The following is a 19564-nucleotide window of genomic DNA, read 5'->3' on the forward strand; positions in this document are numbered from 1 at the left end:
TAAAGTGTCCTTTAGTCCTGCAGAGGCAGCTTCATGGAGCTGAATTCCATCAGTAGGCTTTTCTCCTTGTGGACAAGGGTTCGTACTGTCCCCGCAAGCAGTGAGGGCAGTCCCGTAGACAGTAACATGGGAGAACTTTGGAGTGAGATGAGGGATTGACTAGGGAGTTGGAGGCGTTGGAGTAGCTGGGATAAGTGTTTCTGGGAGTTGTATCCAGCTCATACACCTTGTACTCCAGCCTTTGTCCATCTTAGTGGCCTCTGCTGGACGCAGTCTAGTTTGTGGACATCTCTGCTGTACCAGGGAGCCAAATCTTGTTCCGGATGATTGCTCTTGCTGCTCCATCATCCTATCCTAGCAGGTGTTTAACAAAAGCTGATTCAAGACGTACCGGGTTCGGTGAGCTCCAAGTCAAGGTCTCCTGTGAGCATGGAGGGCAGCAGTCTATTTCCCATGCATCCTTAGGGGTGCTCCCAGAGCCAGCTTGCCTTGGGAAAACTTCTTATTGCTACCAGGTCTCCCTTCTTGCTCCATTGCCTCCCCCGGTCCCAGTAATCTCCCACCTGTGTGACCACCAGAAGTGGTATCTGCAGTGCTTGGCGCTGCAGGAGCTGCTGTGAGACCCAGGGGCAGCTCCGTGGCCCGTGCCAACGACGCGTTTGTCGAGCATGGGCATGGCATCTCTGACTGCTCCTCCTGGGCTTGCTTCTGCTGCGCTGGCCTAAAGGGGCAGATCTGCATGGGACGATCCCTTTTTGTCACCGTAGAGGATCCCACCAGCCCGCAGCTGGGCTGGCTGTAGCACTTTTGCCGTTCTTTTGGAGTCTGGTTAGAAACCAAGGCTTTGCGTGTGGCCAGCAGAATGGAGAGGGACCTCCAAAGAGGGACCCCCCGGATAAGTGGCATCCAGCTGTTGGGGGGAAGGTTGTCCAGTGGCTGCTCTCTCTCCCCTCCAGTCCCCCCGTTGCTTTGGGACACGTGGAAGGTGTGTGGTTATCGGTGCTGGAGCCCATTTCTATTTCCAGCATCCTGGTGGTGCTCGCTGGGCTGCTGCCGACCTGACTTGGAGACCAGCTGTGACTGGTGTGGAGAATGGCTCCCTTCGAGAGTGTCGTTCCTCGTGGTCGCGTACACTCAGGATTTTTCCATCTGCTTCCTTATTCCTTCTGGTTTTTTTACAGTGACATCTTAGCCTGTCCTGGAGCCTGTGTCCTTATTTTTCACGTGGCCTTACTGAGGCATCTTTACCATTCTTTAAATAGCTTTGTTCTTGAGGCTCCCTTGAGCAACTGGTACAGGCAGAGCTGGTGGAACGAGCTCTGGAGATCGAATTTATCATTTTCCTCCTTAGACATCGGGGATGGTGAACCATCTCTTTCTCCAGCAAAGCAAACCGTGTTGGATTGCTGTGATGCTGCTGTGCTTTGGTACCCGTCTATCTCATACTTGCGTAGCACGTGTTGCTTGGATGCAAGTTTCAGAATTCCTTCTGCCTTCACGGGATTGATTGATTGAGAAGGGGAACCATGGTGGCCAGGCGATATAGCAGTGAGTGAGTGCCATGAAGCTGCCTGGTGCACAACACGGTATTGGGAAGTTCTTCCCATGAAGAAGCAGTGTGCAGACTTCAGCTGCTCCCACAGGAGGAGAGGTCCTTCATGCTTCAGTGCTGGGCGTGGTGAGGCCCCGTAGAGCCGGTCACAGCATGAGGGAAGGAGCACGTTCCTTGGCAAGGTGGTCCTGGTCCACCTGGGAGTCCCCTTTGCAGAAGGAGCAACTTCCTTCAAACCCTGGCCGTGTTGGAGCAGTGGTGGATCCAGGAGGGGAGTAGGTCTGTTGTAGAGATCTGGTGTTGGGTCTGCAGCTGTACATCTCTGTCCCGAGGTGTTTCTGCAAAGGGGCTGGAGGGGGACACGACAGGGGATGTGTGCTGTGTGCTGCTGGGACCCTTCAGCCCCAGAAAAATGTGTGATGGAGGGAAATGCAGTCCAGCAGCTCTTACTGAGAGCCAAAAGCCGGCTGTGAACCATGTCCCATGTCTAGGTCAGAGAGCTGGAGGAAGTGTCGGTGGGGCGAGCGTGAGGGGAGCTCCAGCAGATTTGGGTTGGAAAGGTGAGTGTTTGAGAGCCTGGAGGCCTCTTCCAGAGAAGGCACTAGCTGCTCTGCACCACTGGTCGCTGCAACAAGAGGTGGCAGGTGATGGATGAGTGAATGTGGCGTGTCTGTCCCTCTCCTGGTGTCCCACACCAGAGCTCAGATCCTGCAGCCTTGAGCTGTATGGCATCTGGCAAGCCAAGGGCCCATCCAGGCTTGAGGAGCACACGTCCTGCCAGCTGTTTTATTTCCAAGAGGGAGGCTTGACTCTCTCCTGCTCGCAGGGTGCCAAGTCCCGTGTGGGATTTACACTCTCATCGCTGCAGAAATGTTCCCGGCGGCCACGCAGACTTCTGCTCCTTGTTGAACTTCCTCTGGCCAGGCAGACACCATTTCTCTGGTCGCTTCACTTGGGTCCGGGCTCCTGCTCTGACCCCTGCGCTCGGGAGGGCTTCAGCTGCATCCCCGCTCCGGGAGGGACCACGGAGGGTTTTGCAGGCTGGGCTTCTCGCGAGCTCTAACTTGGAGAAAGGAGAAGCAGCAGCAGCAGCTTTGGGGATAACCAGGATTTTAAAGAAAATTTTCAAAAGACCGGTGTGGTGACTCTTCCAGACCAAGGACTCTGCACAGGCGTTTGATTGGGATCGTCCCTCTTGGTCCTACCTGTGCGCGCTCTTCAGGGCTCTCCAGCCAGGGCAGACGGGAGGAGGCTGCCGGCACCTGAAGCTCTTGCACGCAGCGTGTTGGGCGGTGTGAGCCCCAGGACCTGCCACCACGCAGGTAACTCTTCTGCTGGTTGCTCAAAACTCAGGTATGAAACGCTCAGCTGGAGCCTGGGGTTGCGAGGTCTTTGCAGGTTCCCGACCGGCCCTGGAGGAACGGCCACCGTTGGGCTGCGACAGAGCAGATCTCCCTCTGCCGCTCCAGACTTCTCATCGCCTTTGGAGGTGAGGGGTGGGAGGGAGTTTCTCCTCTTTGGTACAACATCGGCTAAATGGACATTACACAAATTGTGCACATTGGTTCAGTCTAAGCTTAGTATTTGTGAATTAAGTTATCTGATGCTTCGCATGAAAACTTCAAAAAGGGGAGGGGGGGGATTTTAACTGAAAAAAAGCCTATGAAAATATACTGGAAATATGGTAAAGAAATCGACGTTCTGCTGTATATTGACAGAATTATTTTTATTAAAATACACATCCATGTGCAAGAGCTCGAGTGGAGCCGTGTGCTTTGTCAGTCTCCGCTCGCTGGGCAAGGTGGAGCCAGCGGCGGAGCCGGCGCAGGTGGCAGCTCGTGTCCCCTCCGACGCGGGGTGGCATCTGGCCCTGCCGGAGCGGGGCTGCTGCCCGCGGGCAGGACGGTGGGGTGGTTGTAGCAGTGATGCCCCGCGGCTCGGCAGGCATCAGCCCCGGGGACCGACGGCTTGGTGGAAGGAGCTGGGCTCTGCCCCGCAAGGATGAGCTGGTTCCAGGGTGGGTTTTTCCCCACCCAGGGGGGAGCAGACGCCAGCAGAAGCGTGTCCCTGTCATTGCGGAGGTCCCTTGGTGGTCAGGGCAGGCTCTCGGCTCGGGCATCGCTGCCTCACGTGCAATTATTGGAGGGAAATAAGCAATTATCGCTAAGACTTTCAGGTCAGCCCTGCCCAGCCTCGGTAGGGGGTATTTGTGGAGCAGTTCGTCCTGCAGCAGCTGCCGACGCCTGTATATATTTCTGCGATAAGATTTTCTCGGCATAACGGAAAGCACGTGACGGCTGTTCTCCAAAACTTCTTACGGAATTGCTTCTCCCACCGCTGCTAAGCCCTGCCAGAAGTAGCGGTCGAGGGGCGCTTCCAGCGCACGCTCGCGGTCAAACCCCTAGGACAGACCCTGGCAATCATTAACGGGCGCCCTTTTGTCACGGACCATCTCCTGCATCCTCCTCTTTGCCACCCCGTGATGCCCCGCATTGGGTAACGCTCCCACCTTGTGGCATCTCACTCAACGCACGTGAGTGGACCCCAAGCAGGAGGTCCCTGGCGTCCGGACAAGTCCTGAACGTCACCGCAACTCCATTCCCTGTCACCCACACTGCCAGGGGGACAAATCCTAGGAGTAACGTTAATGTGCCCAGTGGAGCGTCATTTTATTTTGTTAACGAAGGGGTTAGAGAGTAGTAAAAGCCTCATAATGATTTTTATTTCAGACGGTCGTTGTCCCACGTCTCCATCACCACCTTTCTCCTAGAGGGTGCGGTGTGTCATCCCCGTAATAGCCCTCGAGGAGCTGCTGGCCTTCCCCACCTTGCGTTGGCAACAGCACCCCATGACACCTTTCACAGCTGGTGAAGGTCAAGGTCAGAATTTTGCAGGTCAAAAATTTCCGGCTCAGCGGTGTGCCGTGGCAGGAATTGATTTTTCTCCTCGAGCCTCCTGTTGTCCGCTTGTAATATTCGGGTTGTGGGTCCACATAATTTTTTCAGTGGTGGTTAAAAAAAAAGGGGGGGGGGGAGGAAAGAATCTTCATAACCCTCAAATTTGAATGATCGGGGAAGGGTGCTTCGTTTCGTAAGTAAAGTGTTTAAAAGAGTTGGTGACATACAGACTGGGGGTGTCTGATCCGCAAGTTCACCTCCTTGCACGGCTGTTGGCGCCTCCATTTTGTCTCTTGGAAGACACGGCCGTCCTGGCCCTCAGTGTGGTGTGCTGTGAAGGTGTAACCCCGAAACCGCCTGTCTGTAAGCAGCCAAGCACAATCCCTGAGACGTTTGTCCCCCCCCAAATCTGATTCTGCCTCAGCTTTCCTTTCCACCACTGCTTTACCCCGTGGCGCTTAGGATGCGTGGGCAAAGATGTCGTTCGGGATGGTTTTTTTTTCCTGTCCCCTGCCTGCATCCAATGAATGGAGAAAATACATTCCTAGAAAATGTATTTTTTCTAGAATGTCCTAGAAAATACAGCCCTGCCCTGGCTTCCGATCGTGAGTGTGAAACACCGAGGAAGCTTTAGGTTGAGGCTCCGTCCGTGGCACTGACCGCAGCTCTCGCCTTCACCTCTCCGAGGTTTCCCCGGACACTTTGCTCCTCTCCCGTGAAATGATGGACCATCAGCCTGGTGTTAACAGACAGGGGCCCGAGCTGCTCCCACCCTCCCCGGCCCTGCAGAGGGTCAGCAGCCAGGACACCTCCTGGCCAGCTGAAGGGCTTGGGTCCTCACCCTCCTGGCGCTGCCGACATCGCTTCTCATCTCCCTCGCTTGTTTTGCAGTGGCCACCAGCATATTTGGAAGCTGACGAGGTATTAAGGATTTGGCAGGTCCATATCGTTTCCCTGAACCCTCTGTGAAATGTGCTTAACTGATTCGTGTCAGTGTGGAACAGTGTTAGGGCCACAGGGTGAAGTGTGACCTTTGATTGTTTTGTCTGTCTGGCCGCAGACGAGACGGTGTGTCTGTCGTGTCTGTGTTTTGCAGGAGCCACCTGGCGAACATTCTAGGATACCAACTTAAACCGGTCCTGTTGTTATCTGCATAGTGACCTGTAAGAGGGGGGGATACACCCATTTTTGGCAAGGGCCAACCATTTTAGAGGCAGTTATGAATATGTATTACTATAGGAGATATAAACCAAAAATGGGGTCTGTAAGGTGTGTGTCTTGGTTGGGCAGAGACCCCCGGCACACCCAGCGCTGTTTGCTTGCCTTTGTTCCTTTAATAAATTATAAATTCTAATTGGAATCCTGTTTGCGATTAAATCATTTATCACACCTCCACTCCCAACCGTGGGGCTGAGAGCATGCTGTAAGGATGTATAGCCTTACCTATGGGTGACGGTAACCTCACCTGTGGGTCCTTGACCTATGGGTCAAGGCCTGGCCCCAGTATCTGGTTCCCAGTGAAGCACATCATGACCAGGCACGGTTTGCCCCAAGCCTGGAGAAAGACGTGCCCGTGGCAAAGGGGTTTTTCGGTCGCACCATGCCCTGGGCTTGTAGGATCTGCTCCTTGGGCTGGAGAATCAGGAAAAATTCAAAGAGCACCTTGTGGCAATGAGTCTTTATTATAAATATTTGCTCCACTGGGCACATTCTGGCAGGACGGTGACAACAGGAGGGACTTTGTGGCCGGCTGGTCCATGCCGCCGCGACACCCGGTCCCACTGGGGCTCGGGCTGGCTCCACCTGTAGTGACGGTGCCATCGCTACAGCACCCCGTGGAGAAGAGCCGCGAGCGCTGCCTGCACCCTCCAGAGACGGGGGGGACCAGATGGACGAGTTGGATGGCTGGTGGACAGCAGAAGGAGGATTTCATTTTTTCCTTTGAAGCTTTTTCATGGCTCTCTTCACCCAAGGCTTCTTGGGGTCGGCGCAGACCTCGTCACCACGGGCGGCCACAATCCTGCAGCGAGAAAGCGAGGAAAGGGAGTGAAAACATGAACCGTGGAGCCGTTCCCTTCCCGTGCAACTACTTCTCCATGCCCTGTGTGCTGCCCCATCCCCTATGGAGGCTTGGAGCCATCTGCTGCAGCCTGTGCCCTCCTTTGAGCTGATGGTGCATGTCTGAGTCTTCCCAGACTGCTGCCATTAGCAGAAAGCACTGAAACCTAATAATTCCCGCCCCCTCTGCCCACCCCCCAGAGCTACTTTCCTACCACAGCCGCCCCCCCAGGGCACGTGCTCCCAGCCGGACCCCAGGCTGTCTGTGGGGCAGGACGGGACGGGGGGAGCTGCTGTAGCTCCCAACCGCGCTGGGGGTGGGATGGAAAACTCCCAGGGTTACTCACACGACGGCGGGCAAGGAGCAGTCGCGGGGCGTCTCGTAGAAACTCTGCACGTGGCGGATGGGTTTCTGTGCGTACTTGAAGCAGCATTCGGTGGGGGTGAAGTGGGCTGGGAAGGGAAGGGAGAGATGTTGTGAGCCCCCTTGGCAGCATTTTGCAGCTCATTGCGTCGCCGGACAGTGACGTGGCGAGATATCGAGCACAAAACGGAGGCCACGGAGGTTCTCAGCAGCCCCCACGGCACCCCAAAGCAGGGATTTGTTTCCCTTCATGGCAGCAAGGCCAGGATTGGGAAAGGTGGCCAGCGGTGGGGAGGGGAACGGCGCGGGACCTGGCACCCCGCATTGTCTCAGCTGCCAGCGTGCACAGTGAGGTCGGGGTGCTTGGCCTGGGGACGAGGTTTTGGGGGTTTACAAAGTGGGGGCACATAATTTGTAAGGTGTTTTGGGAGGCTCCAAACAGCTGCACGTGCTCCCCCACCACCACCACCAACCTCATCCAGCTCAGATCTGGAGAATGGCTGCCGGAGCCTCCTCCAAGCTCCTGCCGCATCTCCCCCAGGGCTGGCTCTGCTGAGGCCACCCAGCACCCTCTCCATCCTTCCCTGCCCCAACCAGGGGTTGTGCCTCCTGCCAGCAGCACCGTCCCCGCTCCCCGCTGGGGTTTCTTGCCTGATCCCCCCACCACGACCAAGGGGACAACCCCAGTAGGGACCCTGTGCCCCATCCCACCGCTCAGGAGGTGCCTTACCTGCAGCGCGGTGCAGGGAGGAGGTGAGGAGCACGGCTAGCAGCAGGACCGTCCTTGCAGCGAGCATGGTGGCTGTGTGAGGGCTCTTCCTCCGTCCTGCTTCCTGCTGCCCTCCCCGGTGTCTGTGGCTTTGGCTCTCGCCGCGCCATAATTTATCCTCTGCATGCCACCCCTTCCCAAGAAGATCGGACATGTTCTGAGAAGCCTCTTCCCAGGGACAAGGGGATTTCTGACGTTGTTTATTTTGGGGGCACGTCCCGCCGAGGGTGGAAGAGGCCGAAGAGCGGGGGCAGCCACTTCTGCTTTCTGCGGAAGAGCCGTGAGGCTGCGAGGGACTTCCAGGAGGCTTTGGGGGAACCGAAATTTACCCAGGAAAACAGATTTCTGTGAAGGCAAGACATCAAGTCTAATGCTTGCCTGTTTGTTTCTAACAGGAGGGAGAACCAGAATCTCTGAGCAGGAACCGATCATTTGACGGATTTACCGGTTTGCCTGAGTCGTCAAAGGCAAGTGACTGATGAGTCCCCTCCAAACCGGCCTCCCCAACCACCCTGGCCACACCAAGGGCACTGGGTTAGACAGAGAAGCACTTAGCATGGGATGGATGGCATGGCATGGCATGGCATGGCATGGGATCATCGCATTGCATGGGATGGCATGGCATGGCATGGCATGCAGAAAAAGCCACACTGGACCATACAAGGAGGGACCCCAGAGCACAGATGCTTCTGGTGGGTTCAGGGGACTTTACAGAAGGTGAAGAAATGGGGCGATGGCATTGGGGCATCCGAGGAGAGTCTGGCTCTGATCCTAATCTGAGCCCCAGCGTTGCCTCTGCCTCCCACACCAGCCACGGGATCGAAGTGAGAGGGTCAGAGCGATGGAGGCTTATGGTCATCAGTGCACAGACGGGTCATTTCTGCAGGGAGCTGGGACAAACCCTACCACAACCCCAAGAGAGTCATCCCGGACCCCGAGGGCAGGAGGGGTGGGTGGCACAGACCCCGACAGTGGCCCTGGTGGACATCAGCCCAGCTTCCATGCAGAGATCTGCTCCCCGGGAAGGGGAGATGCAGCTGTGGTCTGCATGCGAGGAGGGGGGTGAGGACCTGGTGGGAACCCACATGGGATGATGGTGAGTGGGAGCATGGGGGGAACCTGGCTGTGGCTTGGAAATGGGGCAAGCCAGGGCTTCTCAGAGGAGAAAGGTGGAAATGGACTTCCTTGAAGATTATCTCACGTTTGTGCGCTTTCTCTGGAAGAAGAAAGGAGAAGGAAACAACCCAAATGTGCTGACGACTGGTTTGGAAGATGTGGTCTGCAGGACACGGGGCCTGGCAGCCTGGAACAACGGCAGGGTGACCATGCGGAGAGCTGGGCACGGCACCGCTCGTTTCTAATGCCACTTTTCCCAGGAAAGGGCTCTGCAGGAAGAAGACACCCAACACGCAGCCCCTGAGCCCCTTTCTGCAGTCTCTGTCCCCTCCCCTGGCTCTCTCACCTGCCCCTTTCTAGCTCCTACCACGTCCCCGATGTACAGACCCTTGAGCCCAACAAGCCACCAGGCTCACACCATCTCCTAGACATGGATGAAAAGCGAAGGGTTGTCATTAAGGGGGAACTGAGCTTTAGAAATCAAAATGGGTAGGCGTGAACAAAAAAAACCCAACGTAGGGAAGGGAATTATTCTCTAACTCAGGCAGCGTTTTGTTTTTTGAGTGGGGAATCACAGAAATTAATCCTTTTACAGGGTATGCTGAGCCTCTGCAAAGGAAATGTAAGAGCACGAGGCATGAGGTCCCTGACACCGACACCACCAAAACCCTCTCTGGAGGAAGCCTTCATCAACATCAACCACGGCCAAAAAGTCAAAGGTGAAACGATAACAATAACCAGCTTTCACCAGAGCCTTCTTGCCCTTGCTAGGAGTAATAGAATTGGGAAAGGCGCTAGTAAATGTGTCGAGGGAAACAGTATTACAGACGCCACGGTAGACAGCAAAAAGACCTTCCAAACAGAGGTTAACACTAGCTGTCAAAAGGCGATACAAACCCAATTAGCATTAGATGATCGATTAGAGACCGAAGGAGGGGTTTGTGCTCTCATTAAACACCAGTTGCTGCTTCTGTGTAGACCAAGACAAAAGAAGAGAAACGGATGCAGTGACAATCCAAAGCCACCTAGAGGTTTTTCGTAAAACAAAAAAACCTTTGGCCGGGTGAGGTGGGACACCAGCCGTTGGCCGGATGGTTTGGGAATGTGCTTAAAACATTATTCAAATCTATGTGAACAGGGCTAATGGCTATAATAGGAACCTATGTATCTGTTCAATTAATTATTGGTTGTGCTGAGATTATGTGTCTAAGCAATGGGCAGTTAGTCAGGAAGAGAGAAAGCTGATGGCAATGCAGATGCTTGGGAGAGGAAAAGAAGTTAAAGCAGAAGAAAACCAGCTCTTTAATATACAACGGCTGCCCTGGGATCCCAAGCGTCCTCACTGTGTCCATTCCCCCGTTCCGTGGCCCTGGCTTGGAGGGGATCCAATGTAGGATGCCTATGGCGCTGGTCCGTTCCCTGTGGGTCTGGGAACGGGGCATCCCATGGGCACCAAAAGGCAGGTGGAGATCTCTGGGGTGCACCAGGAGGTGCTTCAGCTTGAGGAAGCCTTTTAAACTGTTGCCTTTAGTCCTCAGGAGCCTTCAGACCCTGGAGACACCCTGTCTGCTTGGTCGTGGTGCCCTCTCCTGACAGCAGTGCAGGGCTCTCCCAGCACAGCAGCTCCTGGGTTACCCAGACCTCCCCACGGGACCCACAACCACTGTCCCAGCTAGGTGCCCTTCTCCGGTCCTGGGTCTGGACCCTCTGTCGAGGGTTTCTGTTGCACGTGATGGTGTCACAGCGCTGGTGGTGGCCTCACAGCCCTGGTCCTGTCCCCATCTTCAGGCTATGGCAGTCACTGGGGACTGCACTGGTTGGAGAAGGCAGGTCCAAAGGATGGCCCAAGCCCTTGGCTTCAGCGCCACCATGCTAGATGCCGTGGGGCTGACACTCTACAGCTGGCTCATCCTGCTCAGGGACACCATCTGGCTTTTCTTCCTCGCCCCAGCTTCCTCCTGCTCCTGGTGGCCTGGGCCGCCCTGCACTGCCGGCACAGCACCTCCAGCACATGCCAACGGGTGGAAGGGATGCTCTGGGCCAGCCTTTCCCTGGCAGGGCAAGATCCCATGGGGACCCACTCCTGCTCAGCAGGACAACCCCTGGCCGGGGACCTGACAGGCACCCACATGCACTGTGGGCAGGGGCTGGTGGGACCCATGTGCACCGTGGGACGGGCAAGAGGCCTCGCAGCAGGCTCAGCCAGGGCAAGGTCATGGCGATGCTGGTTCTGTGCTGGCAGGTCGCTGCTGGGGGCCGACACTGGGGAAGGTGGATCAAGGACCAGGATGGAGGTGAGGCCCTGCTCGGCACAGGCACCGGCTCCTCCAGGTGATGGGATGCTCCTCCTTGCTTGGCTCTGCCCTCACACCCTGCACGGTCTGTGCTGCGTCCATGCCACTGCTGTCAGGAGAGGGCACCACGACCAAGCAGACAGCGTGCCTCCATGGTCTGAAGGCTCCTGAAGAGTAAAGGCAACAGTTTAAAAAGGTTCCTCAAGCTGAAGCACCTCCTGGTGCACCCCAGAGATCTCCACCTGCCTTTTGGTGCTCATGGGATGCCCCGTTCCCAGACCTGCGGTGTGTCCGGGTCATCCCTCGGCACTGCATAGGGTTTGTCTCTGTCGTGAAAGAATCCCTGGAGCTGCTGCAGCCAAAATCCAGTTCCCCAGGAGCTGGGAGTGTGGGCAGTGGGGCTGCCAGGGTGGCTGTTGCTCGGGGACTTGCTGAGCATCATCTGGCTGATGGCAAGCAATGGCTTCTGCATCACTTGCTGTGTTTGTTTTGTTTTGGTTTTTTTTTTGTGGTTTTCTTTTGTTGGTTGGTTGGTTAGTTGATTTTCTTTTCCCCTTACTAATCTGTCTCGGGTAAAGAAGGAGGAAGTATGGGGATGTTCAGAGTTATAGCATTTGTCTTCCTGAGTCCCCGTTATGTGTGGTGGAGCTCTGCTCTGCTGGCAACGGCTGAGCACCTGCCCGCCGGTGGGAAGGAGTGAGTGAGTCCCTTATTTTGCTTTGCTTGTGCGATCAGTTTTCGCTTTACCTGTTAAGCTGCCTTGGTCTCAACCCATGAGCTTTCTCACTTTTGCCCTTCCATTTCTCCTCCCCATCCCAAAGCCCTGGCAGGGATCACTGGGGAGCTCCCCGTGGCCCCCGGCAGGGAGGGGATTTCCAGGGCTGTGCACGGGTGAATCCCCTGCCGGCTTCAGCATCCCCCGCCGGCTTCAGCATCCGCCGCCTGTCCTACCTGCCCAGGGAGCTCTGCAGAGAAACCCTTCCCCTGCAGTACGGCTCGGACACGCTGAGGTGCTGGGGCGGACGTGGCAGCGGGGCTGTGCTCGTGCAACGCAAGGGACAAGCTGAAAGCTTCAAGCCCCAAAACTGTGGTGCTTCTGCATCTAAAAGTCCTCAGAGGACCCCTTTTGGGTCCCCTTGAAGTGAGTACCCAAATGCCCAGAGCACCCATGCAGCACCCTCCCGTCCCCCTCCCTGCCCGCCCTAGTGAGACCCACAAGGTTTGTGGAGGCACTGGGAAGAGCCCCCATCCCACCCCAGCCCCTTGTCCGGCTCCATGCCTCAACCAGGCAGCGCCAGCGCAGTTGCTGGGGCTGGAAGAAGAAAGGACACCACTTTCCAGTAACCACATGAAGTAAACCTTTATTTTGTGTCTGCGCTCAGCGGGCGGGTGCTGGCAGGGCTGGCAGCACCCCAGGAACTGGTGCCCAGCTGGTCGATGGGGCGCAGGGCTCCGGGGAGTCAGTGCCACCCCTCAGCATCGGGGTCCTCCGCAGGGTGGCTCCTCCCAGGAGGATGACCATAAACCTTCCTTTCCACCAGGATGCTGGGTAGTCTGAACCAGGGCACCCGCTCTACATCACGGGGCACGAAGTTCTTTCTTTTTCTGAAGCCTCTCAACCGCTTTCCCCACCCAATTCATCGCTGGGTTCGCGCAGACCTTTGTCCCGTTTCTGGTCTCAAACCTGCCGAGATGAAAAGTGAAGCTTGGTGAGAAACAACAGCTAAAATCCAGCTTTCGTTCATACCATCCTCCCTTCCTTGCACTCCTTCTCCTTTCCCTCTGGCCCGGCACGCTGCCCCTGGGTACTTGGTGCCCTACAAGCAGCTCATCCTGCAGCCCAACGCCTCTAGAGCCTGCGCAGAACCTTCAGGAGCTGCGAGGGATTCGTGTCCTTAACTCTGCCCTGTAGAAATGGCCGGACAGCCGCATCCTCCCCTCTTCGTGGTGTCAGACGGACACCCATGGAGGCCATTCAGATCTGGCCCCTCCTGTCCCCAGATGGGACAGATGAACTGAACCCGTGGGTGGCCCAGGAGACAGAACAGCAGTGGGGAAATGACCAGGACTTACACAACTGCTGTGGAAAAGCACTCCTTGGGAGTAATGTAGAAGCCCTTCAGGACAGACTGCCGGAGAGGGGACTTTATGTAATTGAAGCAGCACTCGGTCGGTGTGTGAGGGCCTGGAGAAGAAAAAGAGAGATGGTGAACCCTGGCTTGCCAAGCCGTCTTTGAGACCTTCCCCAATGACAAGGCTGACACACACAACATCCCCCAAGTTCCACAGATGCTGCCATGAGGAGCCCCAGGTGCTTCCTTCCTTCCCGGGGCAGGATGATCTCCAGGTGATCCCTGCGGAACCCCCCAGAGCCCCAGGTGCCTCCTTCCTTCCCGGGGCAGGATGATCTCCAGGTGATCCCTGCAGAACCCCCCCCCGGCTCTGGGAGCAGTCTCCATCCTTCCCCGCACCCCGGCAGGTGCTGCTGCCCCGACCAGGGGGTTGCTCCTGCTGCCAGCAGCATGAGGAGCTCCACACCGGGGCTCCTTGCCTGACCTCCCCAACGGGACACCCCAAGCCCTGGCCCTCAGCGGTGGCCCACGAGGTACCCTACCTGCATTGCAGTGTGAGGAGAGGGTGAGGAGCACCACGAGCACCAGGAGTGTCCTTGCAGCAGGCATGGTGGCTGCCTGAGAGCTCTTCCTCGCAGGGTGCTGCTCTGCCGCTTCGGAGGAGCTCAACTGTGGGCTCAGACAAGGAGGTGCTGCAATTTATCTGCAATTTATCCTCCCCAGCCCCTCCCCACATTAGCCCTTTTCCAAAGAATTTTGACCAAATTCAGGCGAAAGCCCTGTGTGTTTTCTTTGGCCAAGGGGATTTCCGTGTCACGTGGGATCTTAAAGGTTACTGACCGAGATGGTACCTAGAAAGACTCAACAGACTTCAGCAACTTCTGCGTTCATCAAACGGGGTCTGTGGGAAAGCCGCGGGGTCCAAAAGGGAAGCGAAACCCTCCTCTGCGGAGGCATAAACTCGAGGGCGGCCAGACCCAGGGAGAGGGGATCGGTAGCGATAGGAAAGGCAAAGCCTGGCTTTCTGTGCAAAGTCATTGAAAAGACACAGAGCCAACACAAACATTCTGGAGATGGCTGGATGTCTTGTGAACTTCCTGGGGACCATTAGGCGGAAACACGGTGACTGTTGCTGCCACCAGCCCTCTGCATCTCAAAAGCTATAGACGTCAAATACTGCCAGAAATTGCGTCACATTCCAAGCTGTTCCTATGGAGGGCAACACAAGTTTTCCATCAAAAATCCCTGTTTATAGCTGGGAAGCGTGGGGTGAAAGGATAATGAGGTAGATCCAAGGCCTTCCTCGTGGATGAGGCTGGCTTAGCCCCTCGGCTTCCGGGCGGGAGCCTGACTCAGGCCGAGAGAAGTGGAAGGTATTCATGAACGCTGGTATTCAAATTTCTTGGGTGTTTTTCCAACATCTTCCTCCCTTCGCAGCCTTGAAGCCTCCCAGATCCTGCGGGACCTGCGGAAAGGGGGTCACCCTCTCTGTGTTAACCTGGGGACAGCTTCTTCCACTGTGCTTTACTCCCCCTTCCTCATCCAGCCCCACAGCCCACCAGACCCTTCTGCAGGTCCTTGCCAGTTACGCACAGCTTATTTCCCCATTCCCTCTTGGTTTTTTTTCCATGCTGTGAGTGGATGCACGGAGCACCAGGGTCCCACACAGATCCCCAGGGCACCAAGGTCCCCCATCACCCACCGTGAACTACCCACGGGGCCACCTCAAGCCCTTCTTCACATTGGCACCCTCCCAGCCCCCCGCTGCCCCCTTGGAGCAGGACGTTATTCCTGGGACTGTGTCATCCTTGAGACCCTTTTAAAAAACCTGGGGGGAAACTACCCAGTGCTGAGAACTGCTCTGGTCATGCCCAGGTCTCCTTAACCCCGGCTGCAGTAGGAGACACATCTCCTGCTGAGGAAGGCCCAAGGAGCCCAGGCGGGGTATGCCAAGGCTCTTCCCAACCTAGTAGAAATTATTAAAATATATACTCAGACCCTCGTAGTTTCTGTGCTTTGGTTCAGCTCCTGTGGAATGATGGAGACCTTACGTCTCAAGAGCATGACTTGGCCCAGGAGGGGCTGGCATGAGGCGACCCATGCTGTGTAGCTGCCAGAGGACTAAAAATAAAGCATTCATAAACAGGTCCCACAACCCTTAAGGACAGTGCCATTCCTTCCCGCGTGTGTTCAGCCCAGCAGCTCAGTGTCTTCCCGGGCTGTAATAAACTCTTCGTGCCCTCCTGCTGATCCCCAAAAGCATCTTTCCTTTCTCCCACAGCTCTGCGGGTGCGCCCTTCCCCTTCTCGGCCATCTCCCCACCTCTGCTTTGCCCCAGGCTCTCTTCTTGCAGAGTCAGATGCCTCTCCAGGAGCCTCTCACCAAACCTGGGCCACGGCTGCTGGCACCAGAGTAGCCTCCCATCCCATGGAGCCCATCCCAGCAGGCAGCCTTTCGGAGATCACAACACTCCATGAGCTGCAGCCAAACCAGTAATGCCGAGCTGGGGACATGGGCCATATTTCTGCTCCTGGTGCATTTTCGTCTTACCTGTGATGTGTCCAGGAGCAGGGCCACCAAACGCAGGTGGCATGATGGTGTCATACCTATGGTAGATGTCCTCAAGCTGGGGGAACCGCAGGCTTCCCTGCAGCCATGGACCAAGCCTGCCCTAACCACACCAGGGACAAAGCCACCATCCAAGGTTTGGGCCCTGATCGACACAGAAGGATTTTGGGGACGGATTGGCATGGCCTCGCTGCAAGCCCATGGCACGTCTCCCCACAGCCTGGAGCTTCACCCATCCACACCTCAGCTATGGGGGATGCTTTGGGTGGGCAGCACGTGGCGCTGGTGGCTGTACAATATCTGGCAGAAGATCTGGCCTGAGACGCTCTGCTTCCCCTTTTTCATGTTTTCAAGACATTGCTATTGCAGCCAGACGATTCATAGCTCCCCGGAGACCCTTTGATGTTTATTCTTTTACATTTTGGGAAGGGAAAGACTGATGAGCGGTCATTAACTGGTGAGTGCTGGAAAGCCCCACAGCTGACCCAAGTTCCCTTCTCATTTGAATGTGCTCTGGAGAATTTGCTTGTTTACATGAAAAATAAACAGGCTCCTCTTGATTCTGCAAGAGGAGAGACACTTTGGGGACACCTCGGGCGCAGCCTTTGGCAGCAAGGGTGCCAGTGTGGGGAGGAAAGAGCTGGGCAGAACAAGCCCCACTCTTGGAAATGGGGTCTCAGCAGGTGACTGAGCACCCCCAGCCCCATGGCCATCCTGCTGCTCAGGAAAGAAAAGCTCTGCAAAAGCAGCTGGGCTGCCAATGGCAGGAGAGAGGTGGCTGAGCGTCACTGAGTGGAAAGCTCTATGGAAAGAGACCTGGGAGTCCTGGTGGCCAACAGGATGACCATGAGCCAGCAACGTGCCCTTGTGGCCAAGAAGGCCGATGGCATCCTGGGGGTCATCAAGAAGAGTGTGGCCAGCAGGTGGAGGGAGGTCATCCTCCCCCTCTGCTCTGCCCTGGGGAGGCCGCATCTGGAGTGCTGGGTCCAGTTCTGGGCTCCTTAGTTCAAGAAGGACAGGGAACTGCTGGAGAGGGGACAGCAAAGGGCTACCAAGATGCTGAGGGGACTCGAACACCTCTCTGATGAAGAAAGGCTGAAGGATTTGGGTCTCTTCAGTCTGGAAACAAGATGGCTGAGGGGGGATCTTATCAACACTTATAAATACTTAAAGGGTGGGTGTCAGGAGGATGGGGCCAGGCTCTTCTCAGTGGTGCCCAGCGACAGGGCAAGGGGTAATGGGCACAAATTTGACCATAGGAAGTTCCACCTAAACATGAGGAGGAACTTCTTTGCTTTGAGGGTGGCAGAGCCCTGTCACAGGCTGCCCAGAGAGGTGGTGGAGTCTCTGTCTCTGGAGACATTCCAAACCTGCCCGGACGCGTTCCTGTGCCACCTGCTGTGGGTGACCCTGCTCTGGCAGGGGGTTGGACGGGATGATCTCCAGAGGTCCCTTCCAACGCCTGCCAGTCTGTGATTCTGTGAGTGTCTGAAACCTGTCCCCAAGGAGGCACTGGGAGGGTTAGGAAAAAGCTTTTTCCTACTACCTTCTGTTCTACCCAGTCACTTTGAGTCTTATCTGTTTGCAATTTGAAACATCCTATTTTTTCTTCTTTAAAACCTCATGTTTCTGAGAGTAAAGCCCCTCCACGTTTCTTTGGGATTCTTGCACAAGGGTCTCCCCGGCTCCACGTTGACGCTCTGGTTGACTCAGGATACAATCAAACAAACCAAAGGTGATGCTCTTGTTCCTTCCCAGAGCCAGAGCTCACCCTGCGACTCCAGGTACGACCGTGCCGGGTCCTACAGCCTGGAAAGACACTTTAAAAAGAGGAAAAACAAGAATCTCTTCCAAAGCCTGCTTCCTACGGCTGGACACTGGGGACCACCAAGTACTGGAAGCTGGAGATCCGAGCCACATCCAGTGCGGTAAGTCCTGCCCAGTGCCATGACACTCGGAGGCTGCAGGAAGGATGTGTCCAGGAACCCTTCCCCAGAGGATTGTCTGCGCTGACTCACTGGGCAACCTCGCTCACCGGCACAGGGGACAGAGCAGAAACTCACCGCGGCCAGGCAGTGAGCCCTCAGCACGCTGGCCAAGCAGAGAGGCAGGGGTGGATGTGCCTGGACCAGGAACTGGAAGGCTCCACTTCGCTAAGGAAGAGAAAAAAACCAGTACGCGGTGGCAGTTTCCTCAAATGCACTAAAAAGGAGCCGTTCTTCCGTTTTTCTCCAGTGACTTGATCAACTGCCTCAAGGTGAAGCGAGAGGTGGGTGTGGGGTGTCAGGAGGAGCTGCTGCTCCCAAGGGAGACGCTGAACTGGAGAGGCTTCTGTGCCGGGTAGCAGTCAGGGGAAATGATGCTTTTTGAGGACTCCAGCCTCCTTTTTTCAACCCTGACCTTTTTCTCAGGCCCTAGAGTTAAAGGCGGCAGTGGAGAGCTGCTTCAGCTCAGCTTTTAAAGCAAAGCTGTGGTAACAGAAAAAGAATATGACATGGATGCAATTTCAGACCAATTTTTAGTGATTTAATTCTGAACAGAATTAGTCCGGATAACTCCAAGGAGGCAGTAGAACAAGTTATGAATTTACTTGTTCCTTAGTTTTTGATCAGGATAAAACCCAGCAATCAGAAAAATAAATTCAATTGAAAGAATGTGATGAGAAAGCGACATTTAGGTCCCTAGATATTGTAATAAAAAAGTATTTGTGTCGACTATGGTCTGAGTTGGCAAGCTGACATCACATCCCTCCTTGCAGAGCTCATCTCACTTCTTTCTATAATTTTTTTTTTTAAATTATTTGCTTTGTGGCATTGTAGCTCACTTGGCAGAATTCAAGGGTGCTGGAGACATTCCAAACCCACCTGGACGCGTTCCTGTGCCACCTGCTGTGGGTGACCCTGCTCTGGTAGGGGGTTGGACGGGATGATCTCCAGAGGTCCCTTCCAACCCCTGCCAGTCTGTGATTCAGAAATGAAGCTTCCTCTGTCACCCAAGGTGGTCACAGAAGAGGTATGACCCTGGAGGGTCCTGACAGTCTCTGTGTTTACCCAAGGGGGACTTCAGCTACCAGAAGCCCTTGCAGTGATGTGAACAGGAACACAACCCTCGTAAAACTGGAGAGTGCGCAAACGCAAAGCATGGAAGAACCAGAGCCACCGGGCAGAACCACGGCTGTGCAACCAGAGAGCTAAGGGGACATCCTGCATTCTGCTAAGCCAGCGTTATGAATGTGGTGGTGCGTAAGCTTGACCAGAGGCTGCCCTAAGCACAATTGCTCTTACGCAATATTTCATAGGAAAACCACCACGCAGAGCAGGGACAAACATTTCATAAGTCCCAATCCAAGTTTCGAACCAGAGAGGATGGCGACTGCAGGGTCTCTGCGTCACAGCAATAACTCGGCCCCTCACACATCACCCTGGAGGGGGGTCAGGGCTTGGAGAAGACAATGGCAGAGGCATCTCGCTGCTAGGTCTAGACTGCAGGGAGCAGTGAGAGGGGACAAGCCGGGAGCCAAGGGTGACCCCAGCACAGACAGTGTCCTCACCAGTGAGGTGAGGTCCCACAGGGTCTGAGCATGGGGGGCTGCTAAATGGGTCCATCAACACTCCCAGACACACCAAAGGAGGAACCAGATCCAGGATCCATTTGGGAGGGTTAGGGGGCATCCATTCAGCAGCAGGAGGAGATGGGGACAGAGACAGGGCTACAAAATCAAAGGGTCCATCCAGACAGGAGATAAGATACCTACAGTATAAGTCCAAGGTCTATCCAAGAGACAGGGCCAGGACATAAGACCAGCACGCTTACAACACGTCCAGAGCAGAGACTAGAGCCTCAAGCCTGAGCTTAACTGTGGCTTTTGGGCCTG

The 19564-nt window shown here is 55.5% G+C and overlaps 3 protein-coding genes across 4 annotated transcripts in view; 1 reads left to right on the top strand and 2 right to left on the bottom strand.

Annotated features, from left to right (window-relative positions):
• The window catches only part of RANBP10 (RAN binding protein 10), a 90269-nt gene extending 86965 nt beyond the window's left edge, over positions 1 to 3304 (top strand). For both annotated transcript variants that reach the window (XM_074583418.1, XM_074583421.1), the window contains one exon: positions 2707 to 3304. Coding sequence is in view for 1 of the 2 variants with exons in the window: in XM_074583421.1 (XP_074439522.1) it covers positions 2707 to 2732 (26 nt within the window). In the remaining variant the exon portion in view is untranslated. The remainder of the gene's footprint in view (positions 1 to 2706) is intronic.
• Positions 3305 to 5767: 2463 nt separating this feature from the next.
• LOC141742037 (C-C motif chemokine 3-like) lies at positions 5768 to 7819 on the bottom strand. The gene is made up of 3 exons (XM_074583426.1): positions 7602 to 7819; positions 6855 to 6960; positions 5768 to 6469 (listed from the first exon to the last, which is right to left on the bottom strand). The coding sequence occupies exons 1-3, from the start codon at positions 7792 to 7794 to the stop codon at positions 6379 to 6381; spliced, it is 390 nt and encodes a 129-aa protein (XP_074439527.1). The 5' UTR covers positions 7795 to 7819; the 3' UTR covers positions 5768 to 6378.
• A 4575-nt stretch (positions 7820 to 12394) lies between these two features.
• LOC141743171 (C-C motif chemokine 3-like) lies at positions 12395 to 13787 on the bottom strand. Its single transcript, XM_074586896.1, has 3 exons — positions 13665 to 13787; positions 13124 to 13235; positions 12395 to 12734 (listed from the first exon to the last, which is right to left on the bottom strand). The coding sequence occupies exons 1-3, from the start codon at positions 13729 to 13731 to the stop codon at positions 12629 to 12631; spliced, it is 285 nt and encodes a 94-aa protein (XP_074442997.1). The 5' UTR covers positions 13732 to 13787; the 3' UTR covers positions 12395 to 12628.
• Between the last annotated feature and the right edge of the window lie 5777 nt (positions 13788 to 19564).

This window comes from Larus michahellis, chromosome 4 (genome assembly GCF_964199755.1).
Source record: "Larus michahellis chromosome 4, bLarMic1.1, whole genome shotgun sequence".
In the NCBI taxonomy this organism is placed as follows: Eukaryota; Metazoa; Chordata; class Aves; order Charadriiformes; family Laridae; genus Larus; species Larus michahellis.

Excerpts from the sequence above, each read along its gene's own strand:
- LOC141742037 (XM_074583426.1), bottom strand. The coding sequence starts at position 7,794 with ATGTCCGATCTTCTTGGGAAGGGGTGGCATGCAGAGGATAAATTATGG. Across the intron at positions 6,961-7,601 it reads CTCCCTGCACCGCGCTGCAG|CCCACTTCACCCCCACCGAA; the intron begins GTAAGGCACCTC and ends TTCCCTTCCCAG. Across the intron at positions 6,470-6,854 it reads TGCTCCTTGCCCGCCGTCGT|GATTGTGGCCGCCCGTGGTG; the intron begins GTGAGTAACCCT and ends TTCTCGCTGCAG.
- LOC141743171 (XM_074586896.1), bottom strand. The coding sequence starts at position 13,731 with ATGCCTGCTGCAAGGACACTCCTGGTGCTCGTGGTGCTCCTCACCCTC. Across the intron at positions 13,236-13,664 it reads CTCCTCACACTGCAATGCAG|GCCCTCACACACCGACCGAG; the intron begins GTAGGGTACCTC and ends TTTCTTCTCCAG. Across the intron at positions 12,735-13,123 it reads TGCTTTTCCACAGCAGTTGT|GTTTGAGACCAGAAACGGGA; the intron begins GTAAGTCCTGGT and ends TCATCTCGGCAG.